The sequence below is a fragment of the Cyprinodon variegatus genome, unplaced genomic scaffold (genome assembly GCF_000732505.1).
Source record: "Cyprinodon variegatus isolate N-32 unplaced genomic scaffold, C_variegatus-1.0 Scaffold331, whole genome shotgun sequence".
Lineage (NCBI taxonomy): Eukaryota > Metazoa > Chordata > Actinopteri > Cyprinodontiformes > Cyprinodontidae > Cyprinodon > Cyprinodon variegatus.
In genome coordinates this window covers 846,653-871,566 of record NW_015150784.1, presented here as the reverse complement: position 1 = coordinate 871,566, position 24,914 = coordinate 846,653, and the positions used below count along the sequence as shown (strand labels likewise).

Genomic DNA, 24,914 nt, shown 5'->3' with positions numbered 1-24,914 from the left:
TATACCCCCATGCACCTTTTCCCCCTTGTGGCACCTTCTTCTTCTTCTTTTTGACTATTGAGCCAATGTGAGGAGTACATTTCTACACTGTGCGATCAATAAAGTCCTGTATATACCCCCATGCACCTTTTCCCCCTTATGGCACCTTCTTCTTCTTCTTTTTGACTATTGAGCCAATGTGAGGAGTACATTTCTACACTGTGCGATCAATAAAGTCAATCAATCAGTCATTGAGTATACACACCCAGGATTCGCTGACTCCTTTCAATAGCTGTTCTCCTGGTCTGCTCAAAAATGGCTTCAAGATCAAATGTGCGAGCCTTCTTACCTAAAAAATAAAATAAAATAAAAACACACATTAGATGCACGTCCAACATCAACGAAAGGTCTGTGGTAAAATAAATATAATCAAGCCTTTAAAGCTGTGCATACCAAACCCAGAGAACCCCATGACAGATCCAATGTCTCCATCACTAGGTAGTTTGTCTGCTCAAAGAGAAAACATTACAGTACAATTCATAACAAAGATGTCACTTTTAAGCATAAAGAACAGCTATTTGATGTCGCTTTCATATATGGTGAATAGATGCCTAAGAACAAAGATGCAAACAGGGGCTTTTATAATAGCATTTCAAACAGAAGAGAATCTAATAAAATACGTGTTTTTTATGTTCAATTTTCGATTGCATTTTTTATTTTTTTATTTTATTGGTTATTTATTATTCATTTTGAAAAAAATGTAGATTGATAAGTAAAAAGAACTTCGAGCTAAATTGTGAAGCTAGCAAAACATTAGCAAGCATTTACAGGTACTATCAAATTAAACCCGCAAAGAAACCTACAGGTATCCTACACTTTGAAAATCACTAATGTAGTAAAGTAGTTAAAATTAATGTGATACTGATAAAATAGACATTAAAACCGGCAAAGTGTTTACCTTCATCCATGTTTTCAAACACGCCTGTTTACCTCTGACCTGCGGAAGTGCTTCCTCTTCTTCCTTAGTGATGTTGTGCACAGCGCCCCTGCCGTCTCGGGGAAGTACTGCAGCAGAGCAGCGTTTGGTTCGCCAAACGACAAGCTTTTTCAGGGTGAAATGTCTCTGGATATCTCAGGTTTTTGTGTATTTTGGATTTACACAGTTTGTTTTAGATCGACTGTAGTAAAACTGAAGACATTTTTGATGTGCAACTTACAGAATACAATTTGTGTACTTGTACTCAAGAATTTGAAGAGGTGTTTTTTTTTGTCATTGTGACAAAAAATTTAAGTAAAAAAACCAAAACAAAGTTACAATGCACAAATAGTTTGGCAACAATAGTTCTAAACCTTTTGAAGCAAAACTGAGAATGTAAGAGGTCTTTGATGTGCATCTTGTAGAACAGAATTTGTGTATTTGTACTTAAAATTTGCACGGTGTAAAAAAAAAAATTTACATGTGAATTTTTTTTTTTTTTTAAATTCTCCAAATACAAGACTTGGATTATAACTCTCTCTACAACTTCAAATTCACACTTACAATGCACAAATAGTTTTGAAACAAAATAACCTTTATAATAAATACCAGAAATGTGGCCCAAGACAGCTGAGTGCCCGACAAACATGGATCCAGTACAGATATTTGTGGACTTGTCTAATGTAATACATTTTCTTTGAATGTTTTTAAAGTGTTTAAATGTAAACATATTAGTAAACTATATATAGTAAATAAAATTCAGATTTTAGTCTGAAACAATGAAAGTCTGAAACAACAATTTATAATAAAGGGTTTTAATTAAACCACAGCTTAAAAACAGTCAATAAGACATAGTTATAGAAATATAAAGATAACTTATAAAGACATTAAAAACAAAAATGTTTAAAAAGTTTCCATATCTAACTTCAGACAATAAAGAACATATTCTTAAATCTACAATTTATAATTCTGATTATAGGCAGCTATGGTACTATTTGATCAAGATTACTGTACAGTAGTTGTTTCTCCTATTAGTCTTCTTCTGTAGCCACCATCCTTTCAATAGCAGCCCAGTCTATTCTGCTCAGACTACTGCCTGCGCTGTCGGAGAGATCATCCAGCCAGTCGAATTCTGAAACTCCACCTGGGACAGCACCATCCTGCCCATCTAAAATCCTGTCTAAAACCTGAAGAAGAAAAAAAAAGAACACAAAAGGTGGTGGTAAAGATCAGATCGTTTGTTATGATTCAGAGAACTACATTAGCTGCATGTGAGCAAAGAAAAAAATCCTAATCGAGAAATTAGGGTGATCTGAAAAGGACATTTCTGCTCTTTTTTCTCTACAGGGGAAAGACTGGAACACAGGCTTTTTGACTCTTACCAAGGAAGAGTCTTCCCCAGTCTTAGGCTCCTTTACTTGTCTTAGCTCCCTCTGGTTCCCTCTTCGTAAAGCAGCTCCACAGGAAACCGCGTCGTTGGATCCAGTTCTTGTTTGGAATCCAACACGCTGGCCCTGATTCTGGTTAGATTCATGAAACATGGATCGGTTCTTGGTGTTGCTGAGCATTCCACGCCTTGTTATCTGAGACAGTCGATCCCCCGGCAAAAATGTTACTAAAAAAAAGAAATTCATAGTATAAGTAAACTTAAAGTATTTTTTTTTGGAATAGGGTTTTGAACAATTCTGTCCCACATTTCAGCAGATAAGTCAAGCTGAAGGCTTTTGGAATTCAACCATCTTACAGGACAATTATTTTCTTATTACCGGTATAAATGGTCGACTATCAGCAGCAGACATCTAACCTGCAGCAGCACATTCAAGCCAATATATAAGTCTTTAGTTTTCCTGTTTATCCCTGAAACGATGCCCCAACGCAGCACCGGATGTATTGAAGTACAGCATGTGATAACTATACCTGGTCGATGAAGTCCCAGTCTTCTGCTGCGATCTTCTGAAAGTCTCCCCTCTGCAGAATAATGTGGGGGTGGAGGAGAAACTCCTGACTGAGACTTAAGGCTTCTTTTATCATTAGCTGCTGCGGTCAGAGGCCTGCAGGAGAGAAATGTCACACAGATTAAACAAGGTCGACACTTGTCTTGCACTCTAGCAAAAACTTTCTGTCTTCTTCCAAACATGTAAACATGCAGGACATCTGAAGCATTGGTGTCACTCATGATCCATCCCTGTCACATGTTCTGTTTACAACAAGGTAATAGTTGCAAAATGATGTCCACCATGTTACAGCTTTCTTGATTCTCTGGACCTTTTAGGTCAGCTACATACATGTCATACTGAATATGTATACCGGTAAATGAAATTAAACGAGAACAAAAAACAAATCTAGTTTTCTAACCATGAAAGGTCTTAAGAGTTTTTTTCACTGTGTAACACAATTAAGCATCACTATCAACACTTTTTCTTATTTTTTAAATATCTTTTAAAAGTTTTATTTATATGTTTTATCTATAACTTTTTCACTTTAGGCAAGAAAGGGGACTTTTCTGGCTAAATAAAGGTTTTCATAGAAGACAGAAATAATCTAGAGAGGATCCCTTAGAGGACTTCATAGGTGGTTATAAACTTAGAAAACTCCAAGCAAACGTGAAGACCACAGTGAAATCTCTAATATTATGTTTAATTGAAGAGTTGATTTTAAATCCCACAGGTAATATTACACTCTTTTGCCTTTACTAGGTTTAACAGGATTTATCTTTCGAAATGAACTTAACGGATAAGTTGTGGTTCTTTTCTTTAGCTGATAAGCAATTACTTACCCCAATTACTGTTTACAACATAATATACGTATTTAATTTTAGTACCACAGGATACCTCGAAGCATTAAAAGGAGAGGGGGCTGGAGGTGAAATCAACCAGGTGCTGGAGAGAACTGGAGGCCCAAAACCCTGGGTGGAAGTGGATGCAGTTACAGAAGAACTGAGGACGTCTTTGGCCAAAGAGCAAGCCTCCTGTGTTCTCTGGTAGGATTGCTTCAGAAGCATGGACCTAATAAATAAAGTGGACAGAACAGTTTATAAATGCATGCATGTTCTAATCGATCCAAAAGTACACAGGTACCTACTTTTCTTTTTCATCTTTGTTTCTCCCACTGCTCGATTGTTTTCTGCTTGCTGATAGCTGCAGAATGTTAAGGTGCAGTAATAAATATTTTTTACAAAAAAGATAAATTGAAAAAAAAAAAAACTGGAATATCACATCTGGGAGTAAAAAGGCAAGCATATCTCACCCCTGCTGAAGAGGCAGAGAACGGTTTGTGCTCCCTCTCCCTCAGGCTCTGTCTGTGTTTCTGATAAGCTGCCAGTCTGTCCCTTTGTTTTCGTCTCATCCAAATCCTCAGGTCCTTCTTTTCCTCCTCAGGATGTGTACTGTTTTGGGATGTCCAGCCATGTTGCTGTTGGTCCTGCCTCCTAAAGGTCACATTTTCTGTCAGATGGTGTATATCCCCAATTAAAAAAGCACACATTTGTACTCTGTACCTGCTTGGGCCTGCAGTCTGAGTTGGTTCCCAGTCAGAGGGAGATAAGTAGCCTTCCTTCACCAACTCGTCTAAGATTTCCATAGTGTCGGATAACTCAGTCTGACCCAGATTCATTTCTGTCCATCTGCACAATAACAAGAGTGAAACATTGTAAGTTAGAGGAAGTTTTACATTTTAACAAGACTTCAGGTCTGGTTAAACTTACTCGTGAGACACGTCGTAGCTTTCACTGTAGTGCTCTTTTTTTCCTTTGGGTGAAAGATTTGAGAAAATTTTTGCTTTTTTAAAATAAATTTCTACAAGGAAATATTAGATGAAAAGCACTAAAGTCTTGCTGTATTTAAAGAGCTAACAGATATCATCCTATCAAATTGGGAGGGAAAAAAACAATCTGCAGTTTCCCCAAATCCAGCTAATGGAATTGATGGTGCTGCATAAACTTGTGATTAAAGACAACAAAAATGTCTGAATTAGTTGCATTTGAACCTGGAGCGATGTGAGCAGAGGAAGGACCCCGACTCGGAGAGAAAGATTTGGTTGAATCATAACGCGATGACTTTGTTGCAGGACTGCAGGAGACTTTATGAAACATGGGTTCCTCTTCCTGTTCTTCCCTAATTTCGTCACATTCCTTCAAAGCAGGTAAGAGGTCTGGATCTGGCCTTGACGTCCATGCTTTTGGAGATAACAAACATGGTTTTAAAATTAAGACAAAATGAAATAAATACGAAATGGTGCTATAATTTTCATAACAGATAAAACAGTTCTGGTCTGACCTTTGATTGGAGCAGAAAGTCTGACACTTCTTTTAAATCCCTTTGCATCAGACTCACTTTCTGAGGACAGCTTTTCTATTTTGTTTACCAGCTACACAAAAACAAAATAGATAATTTAACTGGTGGTAGACAGATTTATAAAAGGATATCTAAATAATCTAAGCAACTCCCAGCAAACATCCCCACTTACCATTCTTGAATGTGAAAAGTCCATCTCAAGACGATCTGCGATGTTCTGCAAAGCAGCCAGCTGAGAGTCAAGCTCTGACAGACGTGAAGAGAAGCAAACTGCAGGAGGTGAGGAAGGGGCTCTATCAGAGACAAGTGTCTGGTCCTTTATGGCTCGACAGGTTTTGGATTCACCCGAATCTACCGATGCGTCGCCATTTAAAGGGATTCTCTCTGCAGGTCTACTGGAGCCAGAATGACTGAATGAAGGAGGAGCCTCAGGGACTTCTATGGGATCAGATCGTTGTGAGAAAAGCAGATAAGCAATAAGGACAATACTGGAGAAAAAAAAAGTTCACACTCGGTTATAAATTTCATCATGTAACAACTACAAACTATAAAGTATTTTACTATGATTTTTTGTGATAGATTAACAAAGATTTATAAAATGAAAAACATGATTTCTAAATAAAAATGTAAAAAGTCTACCTTTATTTTCATTCAGGCCTTCCAAACAATGCTTTGCAAAAAAAAACATTTCAGTGGATTCCTGCTACAAATACTCTGAGATACATCCCTAGCAGCTTCACCTTGCAAAGACTTTAATCCAGTGACCATTAATTCATGCAAACTAGGTCCTGTTCAGTTAGATTGGATGAAGAGCATTGGGAAAACCACAGATTCTTAAAGCAGGACTTTAAGCACTTGGCATTGCCTTAAAGTCAGTAGTTTATTCAAACAAACCTGCCTTGCCTTTAAGTGTTCTATTTCAGCACATCAAACTGCTTCCATCTAGACCTTTCCTCTGGCTGTATGTTTTGGATCAATGTCTGACTGGAAAGTAAACCTCCATCAACCGAAGTGTTCTGTGCCTAAAAGACAATTTCCTGATTTAGCTCCACCTGTTTGCCCATTAATTCTGAGCAGCTTATCTCTCCATACCAAGAAAGTTTTCCCTGCAGTATAATGCTGCCACTTTCATGTTTCATATGGATTATATATTAAGGGTGGGGTCAATGGTTAGTTTTTTTTGTAAAGCGTAAAGTTGAAGTACAGTCCTGACCCCAGTACCATCATCACCTTCATGTTTCTTGAATGGCTTGTGGCAAACTCTGATGAAACATCTAATGGCATTCTTTCTTCCACTCTTCCATAAAAGCCATGCACGTTAAATGGGCAACTAATCCCTGTCTTGTTAGCTCATTGCTCCACCTGACCTATGGATCTCTGCAGATGGTCATGAGGTACTAGAGCCACATCTCTGATTGATGTTTGGCATGTTCTTTAGAGTTAATTATGATCCTTGTTCAATTTTTGTTCTCAGAAGTTTTGAATCAACACAAAAACTTAATTTAGAGCTAACAGAGTAAGGGACGCTGAATGAAAATATACAGAATCCTTTTCACATTTCAATCACTTTTGAAAATCATGTAAAATAAAATAAAATCCCAGTAAATAACACAGTTTGTGGTTGCAAGATGAAAAATGTTCAAGGATGTAAGTATTGTTGCAAGGCTCTATAAAAAAAATATAGTGAAAAACCTGTGGTAGATCTGGGTTTCAACAGATCGTTTGGAACTGAGGTTGAGGGTTGTGAACCATGTAGAGCAGCAGAGCTAAAGACAGAGGTGGCAAGAACATGAAGCTGGGCAGAAGTTGGTGAAGAAACATCCAGTGGTTGTAAGCTGGAGGATGGCAACACAGCTTCATGCTGCCTCACATCTTCCAGATCGAAGACGCTTAGAAACTGGCGGCCAGCAGGATCCTGACATGAAAAAGCAAGAAAAAAAAAGGTAAAACCAGGGAAATGACACATGTTTTTTTGTCAGAACTCAATCAACAAACAATAAACAACTTGATTTTATGGCAATTTAAGCACATTTAGTTTTTAGACTCATGACTTAGTTCGGCTGAAAACTTTTCTGCTTCATTTGAGGGGACTCCTACCTTCAACATCTCTGTTTCATGCTGGTTCTCCACTGTGCCTCGAACAGGGTCTTCTGGGAAATTCTCTAGACTTTGCACTAAGTTAAGAAAAAGAAAAAAAAACTCACTTAAGCTGTGTTTAAAAAATATCAATTGAAATTTCATCCACAAAAAAAAAACAAAAAAAAAACAATATAATCTCAGGTCAGCTTACTTTTTAGGCTGCTAGTTTTTAGTGAGGCCTGGACAGAAACAGATCTGTTCTCAACTGTAGGAGTAAGAGCTGAAAGAAAATCAAGTTTTCATTAGATATTGTGAAATTTTAGGACAAAACATTCTTGCACTTACAATTAATTTAACCAACATATATTGAACAAAACTGAACCCAGATAAACTTTTGATGTTTCTGAATGATTAATCAACTAAAATAAGGTAAACAACAGTTTCATATCAACTAAACTGCAAAAGTAAGCCCAGCCCTGAGTCACCTGGCTCTGTGTTAGTGAAAGCATCGTGACACTCCGGGGGATGTTTGCTTGTTGAAGCGAAGGCATGGAGCTCGGCTGAAGTGGAGAAGAATTTTTCCAGTAATCTATTACCGGTCAGCAAATCACTGGAGGATCCTGCAACTGAAGATCCAGAACATAAATTAGACTTAAAAAAGAAAACAATGAAGTATGGTTTTATTATAAAAATGAATCTGTTTCAATATCATTTAAGTTAGTAAAATATTAATACCTTTTTATTTTTTTTTTATATTTAACTAGATATGGAAAGGAGGGGAACCTGCACTCTTTTTGTGGCCAAAGTTCCATAATTTTCTAAGCCTAGATTTATGGACTTTTAGTATAAACTGAAAAGTCACCCAAGAATTTAAGGCAAGCATTTTCACATCAGCCAGGCTGTAAACAGTGAAAAGTTGAATGACGAGAGTGAATACAAGGATGAAAGGACAGAGGAATGGAAAGAATAATAGAAGGCTGAGATAAAAGCAAGAATAGAAAGATAGATAAATTCAGATGGTGCACTGTTTAGTGCACAAACGATGTTGGCTTAAGCAGAGTAACGTTGTGTTTGTGCACTTTTGTTTCTAAAACATTGTGGGGCCCATTTTCAGGGAAAAAAGTACGTTGTAGGGACAGACTGCTCCTTGTGGGGCCAGATGCATCAACCCCATACAGGGAATAGTTGTTTTAGGGTCAGGCTCCTGTTTATGAGCATCTTGTGAATTGAGTTTAGGTTGGGATTAAGGTTAGGTATAAACCCCTAATGGTTAGGGTTAGGATAAGGGTCACAGTTAGGCTGCAGAAATTAATGGAAGTCAATGGAAAGGCCCCAAACAAAGATAGTGAGACAAGTTTGGCTGTGTGTGTGGGTGTGTTGTTATCACCTGTCATGTCCTGTGCAGGTTTGATCTCTTCAGTAATTGCAGCTTCTTTACTTTCAGGTACGTGAGCTGCCTAAATTCAGATTGAGTCGAATATAATCAAGGTAAATTACCACAAATAGTTATAAAATCTGCTGAAAAAAAACTACTTTATGATTATAATTGACCCGTTTTACCTCTTTTGCCGGGATTATGGACTCATTCAGACAAAATGACACTTCTGTTTTCCTTCCCTTTGTCTTATCTTCTCTCCTCTTTTGCCTGTAAAGGGAAAATACTTAGTAAAATAAGTATAACCAACCAAGTATAAAACATGACCAACAATCATGGAAGCTAATATTTGGTTACCTTTTACTGGAACTCAAGCTTAGGGAGCTAGTTAGCTTTCTAATGCCTTCATAGGATTCAGCTTGTCTAGGTAAGTGCAGTGGAGCCACTTTAGCATCTTGCTGCAAGGTTTCTGCACTTGTCAACTCCTCCATAAGATGACTCACTGAGTTTGAATGGATTCCCTGGGGTTCCATCTGTAATCAATAGATAAGTAGAAAATAATTAGAATTAATAAGTTTCCTGTGATAACTCTTAAAGCCTTGAAGAAACATCAGGCCTGCTTACCATTTTGGGTCCAGGATCAATGTGTAAAAGCCTAATTAAAGGTGCTTCTGTCATTCCAGCAGAAATAACAACAGGTCTTGGTGCAACTGCTGTAGTTAATTTGGGGAAGCGAATGCTGCTACGAGGAACATCCTGTAACTGCAGCAGGCGAAGGCCATGCAGCGGTGTAGATATAGGAGTCTGAAAAGCAGGAGGGAGTAGAGGGAAAGTTTGACCGACGGACGCTCCCAGCGGCCATATGGGCGATGGAGAGTTCCTGTGAGGTGGATCATGTGAAGGGTTAAAGGTCAGATGCTGTCCATCTGTGTTTTTCCAAGTTGATTGATGATAGAGTGTAACTTTGGGCTGGTGGGACTCAGGAGTCTGCGTGTGCTGTGCAGCAAAGCGTGGGACAGCCTGCTGGGACGTAGCAGAATGATGGAGTTTAAGTAGCTTCAGACCCAACATCTGCACAGCAGAGCCTGTCTGTCCACTGCCTTTAGAGCCAGTCTGTGCACTGCCTTTAGGGGGCAGGTGTGGATTAGTGTCACTGCCATGAGTAGTGGCCAAGAGCCCGTGTGAAGAAGGGATCAGTCTCCTTTTTTCACTTTCCTGAATTTCTGGTGACGCTGCTTGGACAGAGAGCGGCTGCATCACCTGAAAAATAAAACAAATAGCCTGTAGTTGCATTATTTAATCCCATAAAAATGTAATCTTTTTAATAAAGTTACACCTACACAGTGATTCAGATTGTCTCCTGTTTTTTGCATGACAGGCTGGGCTGCAAAATGACATGACTCCATCTGATTCACCTGGGGGTCAGAGGATTCTGACTTTGGCAAACACGCATGTGTTTGAGGCACGGCAGAGGTAGCGTTTTGAACTGGAAAAATGTTTTCCTCCCGAATAACTTGAGTAACAGAAGATGAAGGCACATTAGGCTGCGAGGAGTTCATGCCAGGGATGACAGAAGAGGAGTTCCTCTGAGCCAGCTGCAGGCTGGAGAACGTAGCTCCTAAAACCTCATTCAGACTCATGTAGTTGATGTGCTGCAAAACAGGACAGCTGCCTTCAATATAGAGCATTTATTTCAATTCTTCAAACACACAGCTTGCCCTTTGTTCCAAGAGACGTTACCTGAACCAGTCTGAGTAGGTCTTCACCCAGACGCTGTCTCATTGGGGAAGTTATCAAAGGCGGAGCAGGAGTTGTACAATCAGGAGGGGGCGCACCAGCTGTGGAGATCTGTGGTTGGAGAGATGGTTGATCGGTAGCAGGGTTGGGGAGGGGGGCGGGACCTGAATCAGGAGATTCAGCATGAGAAGGAGGTTCACGGTGTAAATCTGGAAGAGCATGAGGTTCTGGCTTAACAGGAGGATAACTGTGGAAAAAATTAGACAACAAAAAGGATAATTCAGTTACAGCCATTTGAAATAAATAAATAATATATATTGCCTGTAAACACCAAATGAATGAGAAGGGTCAAAGATTTATTTTTCAGTTTGATCTTTAAAAAGGTTAAAAGATCCATGATGCTGATATTATAGCAAGTAAGATGTTCTAAAACATTTTTATCCTCAAATTACAAACTCAAGAGTCTAGATTAATAACTTTATCATTATGGGAGTATTGGCCTAGTGGTTAGAGCAGTGCATTTGTGCTCCGAGAAGGTTGCAAGTACCCCGTTCGATCCCCATAGTCTGTACTCTGGGTCCCTGAGCAAAACACTTAACCCAGCACTGCTCCCGGAGCACCGCACAGTGGCAGCCCACTGCTCCCCAATGGGATGTTTTAAATGCAAAGGTGAATTTCTCCTGTGTGCGATCAATAGTGTTCAATTATTATAATTATTATTATCATACTACATTTCCATAGTCAGTTTCTTACACCTTACTAGAAAAATGTCCAAACCAATATACACCATTTTCAGACTCTGCTGCACTACATATAACAGCAGTAACTTTAACTACTAAAAGATTATCATTTGAAACTTACTGGGATTGGGAACTGAATAAACGTTTTTCAGCGTAGTCAAGGTCTTCAAGCTTTAAGCTCTGCAAAGTGAAATGAATCAATGAATGAATGAATGAATGAATTCCAGAATGGAGCAGAGTGAATATTCAATATTATATGCAATAATAGTAGAAACCGTTTCAGGCGTGCAGACATCTTTGGAGGTAGCCTCACTGGAATCAGAAGGTATCACAGCAACGCTCTTACTGTGCCAGCTTCTGTCTGCAAATATCAGAAATGTTAATTAATCTTTGAATGAATGTAACCATAAGATTATTCATACTGTTTAAGCAAACCTTTTTCAGGTGTAAAATCCAAGTCAGTGAAACTGGGCTGTGGGGAACCTGGAGGTCTGAGCTGAACCTGATCCGCTGGAGGAGGAGACGTCAGCTCCTCACGCTCATCCATGACAGAACTAATAATGAAAAACAACAACATAAAGAGTAAATCTATCAAAAGCTCTTTTACACAGTAAAATTAAGAGGCATTGTTTTCCCAAATATAGATAAAAAAAATGAACAAAAAATAGCATACATTTTCTACAAGTTGTATCAATAGTCAAATCCTGCTTTGATATTGATAAAAAGTGAATAAAACATAAGTAATTATGACACATTTCTAACTTTATTGATCTTTTGTCTTATGATGAAAGAAAAAACTTTGCTTTGTTCTCTTAAGGTACTTTATATTATAAAATTCTATAGTTTTATTATATACCAGACACTGAAAAATAGGGAGAAATTAGATAAAACAGACAATTAGTCATTGATGTTATTGTACAGAAAGGCAGTCATATGGAGATAAAATGATCAATAATGCTAATAGGGTTCTGATATCCAGAATATTTTCCAGCTTATGTCTTTATGGCCAGATTTGGTGGAAGCATCCGTGTTCTGGATAATCTGCATCTAAATAGACCTGCTGTCTTACCAGGGCTGGTTTGGAAACCTCCTGTACTTACGGAGAGGTTTCTTCTTGTTGCACTTTAAGATCAGGACCAGTGATGGGAGTGTTGGCAGATCCAGGGTAGCCAGTATCGATGCTGCTTTCTCTCTCAGTCTTTCTTTCCACATCCGAATGCAGCACAGGGAGAACAGTCCATTGCATTTCAGGGACGTGGCAGTAGGAAGTGTACTGCTCAGTTTGGGGTGAAGTCGTATACCTGTGCTCCAGCAAACCTAAAGAGGTAAGGATAGCAGGTGCTGTTGCTTTCACACGAATCACAACTCCCTCATCCGGTTTGCCTGAAGAGTCATTCTTCTTTTTATTGTGATGTCCTAACAGGATCCTTCTATCAGCCCAGCGTACCATCCACTCCAGCAGCCTGCCCAGTTCTGGAAACCGGGCCTCTAACTCAGGATCCAGGCCCTGCTGTAAGTCAGTGACAGTTTCCACGGATGATAAAAAGCCAGGTTTAAGGCTCTCTGCGGGGTGTTCTACAGTAGAGGAAAGATTTGCTTTCTTTACTCTTGATGATGAGATATCACTCTGTTGCCTGAGGCCAAACAAACCTCTATGTTTCTCAGTTCTCTGCCCGAGATGAAGGCTGACAGGAATGCTGTCCCTGGAAATGGGATCTTCACTCCAAACTGAAGAAGTCTGTGCTTCGGTTATCGGGTTTTGTTTATGTTTATAACAACAGCCTGCTCTAAAAACAGACGAGGGCTTCCCTGAGTGCTTTGTCTCTAGGAGGTGCCCACCTCTTTGACGACGATGCACAGTAGAGACTACATCGAAAGTTAATGAATGCAACTCCTTCTCCCTTAGCTGATAGCTGAAGCCTTTCAACAAAGGTAGCTCATCTCCACAGTCCATAGCATCCGTAGTATCCTTCTCTAGCACATAGCTAAGGAAGAGCTCCAAGAAATTTAGGTACTCATCATCTTCCAGCTCAAACTCCCAGGAGCCGACCACTGGTAGAGAAAGCTGCTCCTTGTCTCTCGCTGTAATGTTGGGGTTCCCTTTAAGGTCACTTTCCAAATCAGGTTCAATCTTCTTGTCATTTTTATTTGATTTCTTTTTCCTAAAAAAAATGAATAGATAAATCAGGACACAAACAAATAATAATAGCAGTTTATCTTTCTTGTTCACTTCTCTTACCTGCTCTTGTGCCGTTCAGGGGAGATGGCCTCAGGTGTGTTCGCTGCAGTGTCTGCATCGCTGCACACTGGCTGGAACCCACCATCGGTTAAGCTGCTGGTGCTCACAGTAGTAGCCAAGGACAGCTGCCCCAAAGTGGCCATGTCATTTCTCCCCCCCCTTTCCTCCTCTTCATCTGCTTTTGTCCACAGATGTAGCACAGGCGGGGCCAAATGCCTCTGCAATCGCCCAAAATGTTTCCTCCTGTGTCTCTTTCTGTCTTGAACAAAAATCATCATCAACTTGTTCCCATCTTCCCCCCCTTCTTCTGTAAAACATAAAAATTGGGAATCATACTGTTATAATTCCATGCTAAAAGGAATGCAATTTTATGAATTTTCATGTTTTCATTTGCTTTTTTTAGTAGTTCTAGTTTTGGAATGACAAGGTTACTTTTTATGAGCATTGTCTGGTTAAATCTGTCTAATATTTAAAATTTGCCAACACTCAAAAATGCAAGCATACGTACCAAGGTTGCACTGGCCCAGTCTCTGCAGCAGTAAGTTATATTTCTCTCTTAAAGACACTCTGACAGAATCTTCCTCCTGGGGGAAGACTCGAACCAGCGTCTCCGCCACCTACAAAGCAGAGGAGCCAAGAATGAAAATTCCTCAAACTCAAAATCTGCTCCTTTCACCAAACCATGTACCAGCTTTAAAATGAATTACCAAGGGCACAGGGGGAAGTTCAGACAGTAGACTGAGGAGTATGTCCTGAAGGACCTCCTCACCACCGAGGAAGTGGATGAAAGGCAGAAGACGACAAGCCCACAGAAGAGCATTAACATTGGCTGAATTCACCTGGGAATCCTCTGGGATCTAAGAGCGAAAACTTCCATTAGCGGGAAGGAAGATCCAACCAGGATAAACCATACGCAAGGTTATAAAATACCGCTTCTTGTCTGGCAGCCTGATACTTCCTGCATAGAAGGGAGAGCTGATCCCTGACATGGAGCATCCAGCATAAAGCACAAAGCTCTCTGAAACAAACTTACAGAAAAAAGAAAATTAAGATAACATCAAGTGGTTCCCATCCTATTCACACCTCACAGTTGGCATATTACTGATGGTTTGGATGGTGTCAGGGTCCAGGTGGTCGTCTTTTTTAGGGTCCCGTCTAAAGTATCCAGAACGGCCGATCAACTTTAATAGTCCCTCAGGGAAAGTATTTTCCTCCTCAGCAGCTGATGGATAGGAATACTTCTTTTTAATCTGCAGAAATGTTCAGATATTTGAAAAATTTAGTTAAACAAACACGTTAAAAAAAAGTTTACTTATACATTATGGTAATACTTCTGGTAATATTTGTTAAGATTTGTCCTAAATGTATGAGTTTTTTTTTATTTATTATAAATTTCCTTTATCTATCTTAAATAAATGTTAAAAAAATATATCACACAAATCATTTGATGAGCCTTAATTATGTTTAATAATGTATTTTATGAATTAAATGTAATACTACGCAGACCTTGTGAAGGATGTGTCTGGCACGCCGCAGACGACTGATGTACCACTGTGCAGCAGGACGGCAACAATGAGCAGATCTCAGAAGAAGGAGCAATCTTTGGAGAACTCCGGAGACTTTGTGACGACAAACAACTTCAGCAAATTCTTCAGGGCCGCAACTTTGGTCCTAAGAATTAAAAAAAACGTATCTGAGGTTTTTACATTCCTTCAAAAGGTCTTATAGCCAACCCTGTTAAAATGTTTCACTTTTTTTCACAACAGAAAATCAGAATCTATTTTAAAGGGATATTATTCTATATACTAATGAATCGAGGGAAAACCGCAACAATGTTGAACTTCTTAATCTCTGATTCATATGCAATTAAATCTCACTATAAGTACAGTTGTTTTGTGTTGTTGCCTGAACACAAGTGAGCAAATATTGTCATGAAGACTAATGAGCACCAGAGACAGGTCCAAGATAAAGTTAAAAAGACGTTGCCATCATAGAAGGTCTTATAAAGGCTCTATTATTATAGAGGATGAATACCAAGATTTAATTTATTTTTTTTTATCTAGTTTTGACTTCTGATTCTCAGTTCTATTTTAGTTTCAATTATTTTTTTTGTATTTGTTAGCCAGGTAAAAAAAAATTGTTGTAAAATACTTAGTTCAGTTTGGTTTATATTGGTTTTAGTTACGGTTGTAGTAATTTATTTGCAACAGACATACCAGGGACAAGACAAAAAAAAAAAAAATGTGATTAAAATCCCTGATGAGGAAGGACAGTGCGCTGCAGCAACAAAAATGACCTGACTGCCATACCTGCATCCACTGGTTTAATGCGGTACAGCAACAGCAGCTGACTTAGACAAACTTTATTGTCATTTTGTGCACACTGTGTGTACAAAATGACAGTAAATTTTGTCTAAGTCAGCTGCTGTTGCTGAATACTAGACCTCATATTAATGCATTACGATAAAGACACAAACGAAATCTAAGCACATTCTCTCAAAATTCAGCTAGTTTTAATAAATTTTCATAGTTTTATTACAGTTTTAGTTCATTTTTAGGTTGTTGTTTTTTTTGCAAGGTCTAGTTTTTTTTTTTTTTGCAGTTAGGGAAAATGTAAAAAAAAAAAAAATGTAAACGTAAATCCCTTTATTGTCCCATAATCAGAAAATTAACTCTGAATTTAACCCATCCCATTGGGGAGCAGTGGGCTACCACTGTGTGGTGCCCAGGGAGCAGTGTGGGGTTAAGGGTCTTGCTCAGAGACCCAGAGTGCAGGCTGTGGGGATTGAACCAAGTACTTGCAACCTTCTCAGAGCACAAGCGCACTGCTCTAACCACTAGGTAACACTCCCCAGAATCCATTATTTTAATTGCAGTTTTCATGATTTCATTAGTTTAGTCAATGATAATAACCTTGATGAATACCTGAATACTTGGAAGCACTTAAAATGTACTGAAAGTGGAAGTAGATCTTTTCAGAACTATACCTGTGTGTTTAGAGAAGGCTGTGGGCAATACAGAGGAGGCGCAGGCAGGTACACTTCAGCGGGTACCAGTGTGGGCAGGAACGAGCACAGTTCTTTAGCTTTGTCCAACAACGTTGACAAAGGAAACGACATGACATTCACTCCTGCCATGGCTGAAGCTTTCAGGATTTCATGCACAGAAGCCTGTAACAACTCCCAATCTTCTCCTTCCGAAGGATCTGAGAAAGTGAGGAAAAAAATACTGATGTAAGCTATAAACTTTTAGCCAGATGGAGATTTTCATCTTATGAGTTACTCACTGACCTGTAAAGCATTCGTTCCCGTTTTTAAAAGTCTTCTCTGAATCTGTTTTACTGCCAAGAAGACTCTTCAGCTCAGCCTGAAAAATGCTTTCTGGCTGTAACTCTGATGGTAGGAGGAAATCTCTCCTTCTAATCCTATCATGATGAGAAAGACGGGAAGTATTTAGAGAGAACTGACAGATTCAGATGTAGAGTTGCTTGTTTGGTGATTTAAACTTACTGAGTAAAGTCAAAATTCCTTGAACAGTAACTGGTGTAGGCCAGGCTTAGAGTCACTGCAGTTTTCCAGTCACCCAGATGAGATGCCAACCACACAGCCTCAGGCAGGAGACCCCCCAAAAGCAGCAAGTCCTGGGCATAGTCCACTGTCCACACCTCTGACAGGTGTTGCTGTCGAACTGCTTTGGCTACTTCTTCTTGGGACAAAGGCACCAAACGGCCGATATTTGAGGCTGAAAGAGAATCTCTGTATCACAACCAAAACTTTCATGAAGAAATCATCTACTAAGCAACTAAGACACTTTAAGAAACACACCGTGAGGTAGGTGCAGAGGAGGCAGGATGGACACATTGTGAGCAGGCAGAATGAAGAGAGGCTGGTTGGTGAAGTAAGAGGCCATGAATCTTCCGAGGGCCTGAATTACAGCAAGGGCGGCATCACTGGGAAGATCCATGGGCAGCCATGGGTAAGGAAGATGATCTGTTAAAATACAAGAAAGAAAGAAAAAAAGCCGTAACTTAGACTTTTTGGTGCACGATGGTCTGAGTATAACCAGCAAAGCTAACTCCAGTCCACAGAGCATACACATAACTAAAAACCTGCTTCGTATAGAATCCAAAAGGAAGTAGCTACTCATCATGATCAAACTATTTTTTTTCATCCAGCGTTTTTATTGTTATTACACTGTCACAAGTACAGAGCACCAAAATGAATTTGCGGCATTTGACCCATCCCCTTAGGGAGCAATGGACTGCCATTGTGCGGCGCCCTTGGAGTAGTGTGGGGTTAAGGGTATTGGTTAAGTGGCAATCCGTGGGAGTGGGGTTTGAACTCAGAACCTCAGAATACTAAGCACAATGCCCTAATCACTAGGTCACAACTACCCTATCGTAAGGACAGCTTTCTTAATTATATCAAAAACCTAAGAAGATTTACATGCGTATATCGAAAACAGTAATATCAAACAATAAAATATTTGGCCAGTTTTTATACAGATACTGTTTTTCAGTCAAGTTACTTATTTTAAGAACTAACTTTCAGGATGATGCAGGACCAGCAGGTTCTGTAACAGTTTTTTCGCTGCTTCCATAACACTGTTGAAAATTCTAATCAAGTCACATATAGAGACTTTGCATCACACTGTAAAACCTGTACTTACACTACATTGTGAATCTACAAAATAGAACTCAATTCAGTGCTTCTGCATTTTGCACCATATCTATTTATTTATTTTTGCACTGCTCTGAACAAGTCTAAGTCTTGTCGAAAAGAAGCAGATTTTATCAGCTAATCCAATAACCAACCAGGGCTGACCTGAACTGCAAGTCAAACTTTCAGTCTGGTTTCCAGCTCTGAGCAGAAGTAGTTGAGCCATGTAGTCCCCCAACTCCTGGGCTTCTCTCAGGTGATACTGGGATAACAGACTATATAGGAGCGCCAGACAAAGCCGCATCTCCTGGAACACACTACGCTTCCCGCCTGAGAGAGAGACATGTGACAGTCACTTTGATCTTAGGATAACTTTAGAGAAGATGTTTAAAGCAAAAAAACTGAAGCTGTAGCGCTTACCTTTGTTTGCCTCCTCACAGATTTGTAATTGTAACATCTGTGTACTTTGTGCGTACAAACCGCAAAGGAAAAGGTCCTCGCCTACAAGAAAAAAAGGGTCTTTTAAGGCTTAACAACAATATTTCAATCCAAAACATTGTATTTTGCCCTAATGCTAATCTAGATATGTTTTGTATATTTTACAAAAATTCTACGGAGCCTTGAAAAAGTATTCATACCTTTTAACTTGCACATGCTGTTTTCATGTTACAAGAACAAATTTCAATATATCTTATTGGGATCTTTCCCTTTTCTAGCCTCAGGCCAGAAGAAAGCCTGTAAGAGGCTTTCAGAACTCTTCTAACAGAAGATCAAAAATAAAGACAGAGTCAGAGCGCCAATGCTATGACTTAAAAAAGAAAATACCATATTCATGTTATACTTTGAACGATTTGAAAATTGATGCTTACTGGCAGCTTTTATCCTGTTTGACTGAGCTTGAGCTGTTTTTGCTGGTGTAAGAGGAAAGGCTAAGTAAAATTATTTAAAAACATTTTATTTTCCTTCCACTTCACCTTTCTGCACTACTGTAAGCATGTTAACTGGCTATATCCCAAAAAAAATTAACTTAAATAGTGCAAAGGTCATAAACTCAATTAAAATCAAACTTAAATCTTCTTTGGTCAGACCTTGGTAACTCAGCAGCAAACGCCCGTCTTCCAGGTTTTCTCCTGTTGCCTGCAGAGCTGTCTGGATCTGGGATGTGATGGCAGACAGTTTTTGCTCCTCTTCCTCCTTGCCATCGCAGCCTTTAAGCTTCTTCAGTTCCTCTGTATATCGCTGAGTAACATCATAAATTAGCTGCCAGACTCCAAGCAATCTGTCCATAAAGAAAATGGAAGCACAGCTGTCAGGTTTAGAAGCACATATAAAACGGACATAATCTATTAGTTGGTTTTCTAGAGCTAGCTCAACATCATAAGCTGTGCATACCTGCTTGAAGGTTGCCGAGGAACAGGTATCAGCTGATGTTTAAAAGCAGGTGTGTCTTTATTCACAGCCTGCAGCAGGGGTACATGGTAAACATCTGAAGACCAGAGATATGGCTGGGAAGAGGAAAACTCCTCAGGAGACCAATACGTTTTCTGCTCTAAGCTGTAAGTGCAGTCAAGAGAATCGGAGACTAAGTGCATGATTTGAATTATCCTGGATAAACTTTGAGATGATAAAAGGTAGTTCTCAGTCAGGTGGGCTTCAGGCTGAGGGGTGAAAAGAAGACGCACTATCCTTTCAGTAAACCCCACCATTAGCCCCAAGCAGTGCTGTCCATCTGAGGAAAGGCTGTCCCAGGACAGGAAAGACAGCAGAGCTTTAATGAGGTGGAGCAAGCGTGTAGAAACCGGGGTATCCCTTGCTCGTATGGGGGCCAGGTGGAGTAAAGCTGCAAACCAAACCACACAGTAAAGCGTACGCTTCAGAAGATGAACTCTGTGTTCAACTTCATCCCCCAATGACATGGCAAAAGCCCAAGCAGTGAGCAGCTTCCTCTGAATCTTCGCCATCTCAGAATAAAGAGGGTTCTTCTTTTCTGTTTGTCTCTTCTTGCTGTTTGTATCAACAACAGATTCACTGTAAGTGTCCATTGCATGGAGAGTGTCAAACATTGAGGCAAACTCTAAACGGCCTCCTTCCTGCAAACGAGAACCAACAGGAAGTCCTTCCAAATCAGAGTCCTCTTCAAAGAAAGTCTAGAAAAACAACACAAACAGCTAATTAATACAGCCACCATATCAACACAGAACTTTCTTCCATTACTCCCACATAGATTTAAAAATGAAAATGTTGATGTCAAGCTTTATTTGTAAGACCTGCATGCTTTCAAGGAGCTCCTTGGTACCACCCAGTGTCTGCTGGTCCTGCAGGAACAGCGGCAGCCTGGTTTGATCTGTCGCAGCTGAAATGGTGGAGTCTGACACTTTAAGCCGACATGTGACAGACGGACTGAGCTCCTCAAGGCTGCTGTCTGAATTAAAGCAAGACATAGACTCCAGCCAAGCCTTCACATGAACCTACAAACAGAAAGAAAAAAAAAGTAAAAGCTAGCAAAACTCAAGGATATTTAAAAAAAAAACATTCCACCTCTTAAAGACAATCTGCTGCGAATCACCTGGGATTTTTCTAATTTGCTGCTTGCTTTTTCCAGATCCTTGCCAGCTTCTTTTAGAAGAGCATTCAGGAAGAGTGCTGCTGAAAGTCTGCCCTGCACCTTCATAACTGTGGCCATGTAGCCGTCAGACACAATGAGATATAGCAGTCGGGGGTGCCAGGTGACAGAAAACCGCTGCCTCATTAGATCACGTAGAGACAAGCTGGAGCTGGAAAGAGAGGCCTCTCCATTCTCTCCAGAGAGTGGTGGTCTATAGGGAAAAACAAAGCCATCATACACTATGCATAGGATCATAATTCATCCATGCTTTATTTGGTATTGAATGGTATGTATGAGATAATAAAAATTACTATAGCAAAATCAAACATGTTTTTCTTTTTTATTTAGCAAATTAATAATTTCAAATGTGTTGGATATGTGTATCTCTTCAAATTTAAGTCATTATGTGGGGGAAAAAAGGATTGCAAAAATCAGTAACCTTATATATTTATTCTACATTTAAAACAGATTTGCAGACCCTACCTTCATATTAAAAGCTCTGTATAATTTGATTTCAACTGCACAAACAGTAAACATTATGGTCTCAAAGAACTACAGTAAAGTTTTTTTTATGATATGAAAATTATTATTGCGTTTAAATACATTTTAAAAGAAGTAAAATAATTTAACAACAAAAAAGCTTAAATTTTAAGTCCACCTGTAGGTGACCAGCGGATGCAGGGGCAGGAAGTGCGCAGGACCAAAATCAACATTGCAACCAGAACTTGTCAGGGTGAGAAGCCCACCAAGGCGAGCCAGCATCAGGAGGGAGCCCCTCTTCAAGACACAGGCAAGGAAAAGGCCTCCTGCTGACCAGCTGATGCTACTCACCCAGTACGACCTGAAAGGTTTAGAAAAAACACAAACACTCCATAAACTTACTTAGAAAATGAAAAATAATGGTCTTGGTCTGATGGATTGTGACAAAATTGTGGTTTCAAGTACTTACATTTTTAATAAAAATCTCTACGACATAATTGTGCATACAGACCTAACATATTTTGATGGGATATCCATTTTCTTGCTTCCACATCCTCCCAGGTCGCTTGATATTGAAACAAAGTTCTGCATGCTCACAAAAAGGACCTGTGTGTCCTGCATTCACAAACAGAGAATGCATGTTTTTTGGAGCTTTTAATTTTAATGCAAATGAGAAACAACCCTTAAGTCAAAAATTTATTAGAAAGGCCTGATTCTAACCTTTGGCTTCCTCTGGTTCAGTACAATGGCTAACAGGCGTCCATCAGGAGAAAAGGCTAGCACTAAGGCTCCTCTGGACTTTACTGGCTGGCAGGGTGGGTACAGATGAGACATGGGGTATGTTTTGGAAGCCCACTGTATGGTGTAACCAACAGAACTACAAAGAAAAAGGTGTACATCTATTTAAAACAGAAACAAAAACATGGAAAGGGTCCGTGCCGTTGTAATAAAAGAGTTTACTTACCCCATCCTCACACTGCCTTGGCTCCACTGAATTTTTAGAATGGTGACAACAAGCTGCTTCCCAGAGATGAAAATAAATGCTGATAAGCAAATGTCCATCATAACCTGACAGAAAGTTAACAAAACAGATTATGTAAGGCTAGTTAAAAATAAGAGTGGGCATCAAAGCTGTATCATAGGCTGAAATAAGATATAAAGATATTTAATACATAATGCGGACCTCTGTTTTTAAAAAGATGGTCTGCTGGGATGCTTCTTTATCTTTTGAAGAAGGCAAAATCGTCTCTTTAAGTGGCAGTAAATTAGTCCACTGCCCTTTAACAGGTCCGTCCCGCAGGCCTGGAAAATCCTTCCTCTCTGTGCACTCCCACAGGAACACCTGCCCAGTTATCGTAGTCAGAAGCACTCTCGTCCCATCGCATGAAACCTGTAGGCACAACTTTAGAAAATTTCCTGTAAAACAAAATCAAAAGCAGCTTAAATTGTATTACCAAGAAGATTGGTATAATGTAGATGCCTAAAAAAAAAAAAACAAATACATAAATTAATAAAACACCAACCTAAAATATGGTGCTGATAATTTACTTAAGACAGACGTTACAAAAACATTGCTTAGGTAAATAATCTATCTGCTGAATTTAACCACAGGTAGAAGGAAAACACAACAAATTTCTCAATCTTTTTTAGAAATGGAAATATATAAGGAATGGGACATATTCATTTCCCCCAAATGCCTACAAATGAGACCAACATATCATTCAATTTTAGACAATGAAGATCAAACAATTGTTTTCAGAAATTTTACATTTTTCTGGCTAAAATGCAGAACAAACCTTGAGCAGAGTTGATCATCTGAATCACTTCAGGCACTGCTGTTGCAGTCTTCAGTAAATCTTTATCCCTGTTCCACAAAAATAACTCTCCGGACACCAAAACTCCACACAACCACATCCCTGGAAAAATAGAAATCAACACTCAAGAATAATCCGAATTAGACAGATTAGTGTGTGTTTAATAGATTACGCCTACCATTGTGAGATGGAGTCATTTTCACCACACTGCTAAGCAGAGGATGGAGTTTAGGCATCTTTTTCTTGGTGCGACCAGACACCATGTTGATCTCACTGATCCGTTTGTCATCCAACAGAAAAACTGACTCCTTTTCCTGAGGAGTAAAGTCACAGGCCTGGGTATTAAATCAGATTAAATTATTATTATTATTATTTTCTCTCAACAGAAATCTTCATCACCTGCCCCAGCCAGCAGAATCGCGGCCATGGTTTCTTCCGTTTGATGCTAGATGACACAACAACCTCCAGCTTCAGCTCCATCTTTTAACATCTCTTCCTTCTGATTATACTATTAAAAAAATGAAGAATTGAAACCCACGAATAGTAAACCAACATTGAAAAATCGACCGAAAACAAAGCATAAAAGTGTTAAATGTGTTCCTAAATGGGTAATAGATTTAAAGTTTGCGTCGTTGAAAAGGAAAATCCAAATATAACAGAAAAAAACATTCACCGTTAGCTACCTAGCCTGATATGTTAGTGCTCTGTGTTGGCTAATTTTTTACTACCAAACACCCTGACATTTTTAACTAAAGCGGTTTTACTCACCGGTTATACTAATGAGACGATGGTTAGTGTTTTAACGTTGCGGTTTTATTACATTATATAACGAAGATATTTCAGAAATGTTTCGAAAATCCCTCCGCTTCAAAAGCAGGATTGCTTCCCATGATCCTCTAGAAGGAAGCTAATATCCGTTACCGTGGAAACCTAACCGGATGTAGCTCAGTCCTTGTGAAAAAAAACAAGCGGAGGAGGCGGGGGAACCAAAAGATAAGTTCCGCTTCATTCATTCACGAAGGTTTCCCAATCTCCACACCACTTATCAGTTGGTGGCGATAATGCTCACCTTATATTTTTGCCAACCGCCATAAAAATTTTCAACAAGAAGAAAAAAGAATGTTAGACCACATCGTATGGATTGAACATAAAATCAGCTGTTTGTTGTCTTCAGAGAAGATATAAACCAATCCATTGGCGATTCTAGAGCCAGTGGATTGCAGAAAAACAAAACAATAAACAGGGCAATAGTTTATCATTTAAAATAAATCAACTGAGCCGCAGAACTAGGAGCTACTTGTGGCTCAAATTGAGTGAGCTTTAATTTTTTATGTCATTCAAATAAAATTGTATGTTTTTCCAAATAAAAGCTTGAATTTTTGGCTGAAAATTTTAAATTTTTACTTTATGTAAATAAAAAAAAAAAAATCCCTTACAGAGGGTAACTGTAGTGATATGCTGCTGAATAAATATCTATTAAAATATATGATAAAGCTTTTCTTTGGAATATTATATCAATGTACATTCATAATTGATGGACTATAACACATGTATTTGACTTACTTTAAATGATCAGTTTTAATCAAATTTGAATTAGAACTTAAGAAAAGCAGATACATTCAGCTACAACAAATCATTTTTATTGGTTTAAAATAACATTTAGAAGATGAAAATCTCTTAATATGACTGACGCTATTACCATCACTTTTAAACCATGATTAAAACAGAACTGTAAAGAAAACCATTAAATGAGACCTATCATTCACTATGTCTGCTCCATCATTAGAATTTTATTTGATCAATTATTACTATGTCTTCATTACCTGGGTAGTAAAAGGCCGCTGCCTAGGACACCCTATGGTTAAATCCATATGTTCTCTATACAAATCATACCTAAAGAGACTCCAAGATGCAGAGCAATAATTTGATGTCAGCTTCAAT

At 39.0% G+C, this 24,914-nt stretch overlaps 2 protein-coding genes across 2 annotated transcripts in view; both read right to left on the bottom strand.

Moving 5' to 3' along the window:
* Positions 1-1,026, bottom strand: part of wdr70 (WD repeat domain 70) — a gene marked incomplete at its 3' end in the record, with an annotated part of 17,686 nt that extends 16,660 nt beyond the window's left edge. The window contains exons 1-3 of the mRNA XM_015385104.1: positions 938-1,026; positions 433-486; positions 245-328 (exon numbers count right to left, since the gene is read on the bottom strand). Coding sequence (XP_015240590.1) covers positions 245-328; positions 433-486; positions 938-947 — 148 coding nt within the window. The remainder of the gene's footprint in view (positions 1-244; positions 329-432; positions 487-937) is intronic.
* Positions 1,027-1,771: 745 nt separating this feature from the next.
* LOC107091272 (chromosome unknown open reading frame, human C5orf42) lies at positions 1,772-23,880 on the bottom strand. The gene is made up of 50 exons (XM_015385098.1): positions 23,742-23,880; positions 23,373-23,481; positions 23,152-23,287; positions 22,956-23,075; positions 22,343-22,575; positions 22,124-22,227; positions 21,880-22,036; positions 21,671-21,774; positions 21,338-21,520; positions 20,641-20,890; positions 20,342-20,542; positions 19,467-20,221; positions 19,163-19,353; positions 18,495-18,575; positions 18,240-18,404; positions 17,241-17,405; positions 16,926-17,157; positions 16,707-16,840; positions 16,404-16,621; positions 14,924-15,088; positions 14,520-14,667; positions 14,348-14,445; positions 14,125-14,274; positions 13,926-14,034; positions 13,418-13,724; positions 12,279-13,340; positions 11,614-11,732; positions 11,454-11,539; positions 11,300-11,358; positions 10,442-10,685; positions 10,042-10,353; positions 9,326-9,961; positions 9,059-9,234; positions 8,887-8,971; positions 8,714-8,783; positions 7,812-7,952; positions 7,538-7,606; positions 7,345-7,421; positions 6,940-7,162; positions 5,420-5,685; positions 5,230-5,320; positions 4,881-5,128; positions 4,659-4,762; positions 4,452-4,577; positions 4,202-4,382; positions 4,037-4,092; positions 3,787-3,960; positions 2,873-3,006; positions 2,338-2,570; positions 1,772-2,142 (listed from the first exon to the last, which is right to left on the bottom strand). The coding sequence occupies exons 2-50, from the start codon at positions 23,451-23,453 to the stop codon at positions 1,987-1,989; spliced, it is 9,615 nt and encodes a 3,204-aa protein (XP_015240584.1). The 5' UTR covers positions 23,454-23,481; positions 23,742-23,880; the 3' UTR covers positions 1,772-1,986.
* Between the last annotated feature and the right edge of the window lie 1,034 nt (positions 23,881-24,914).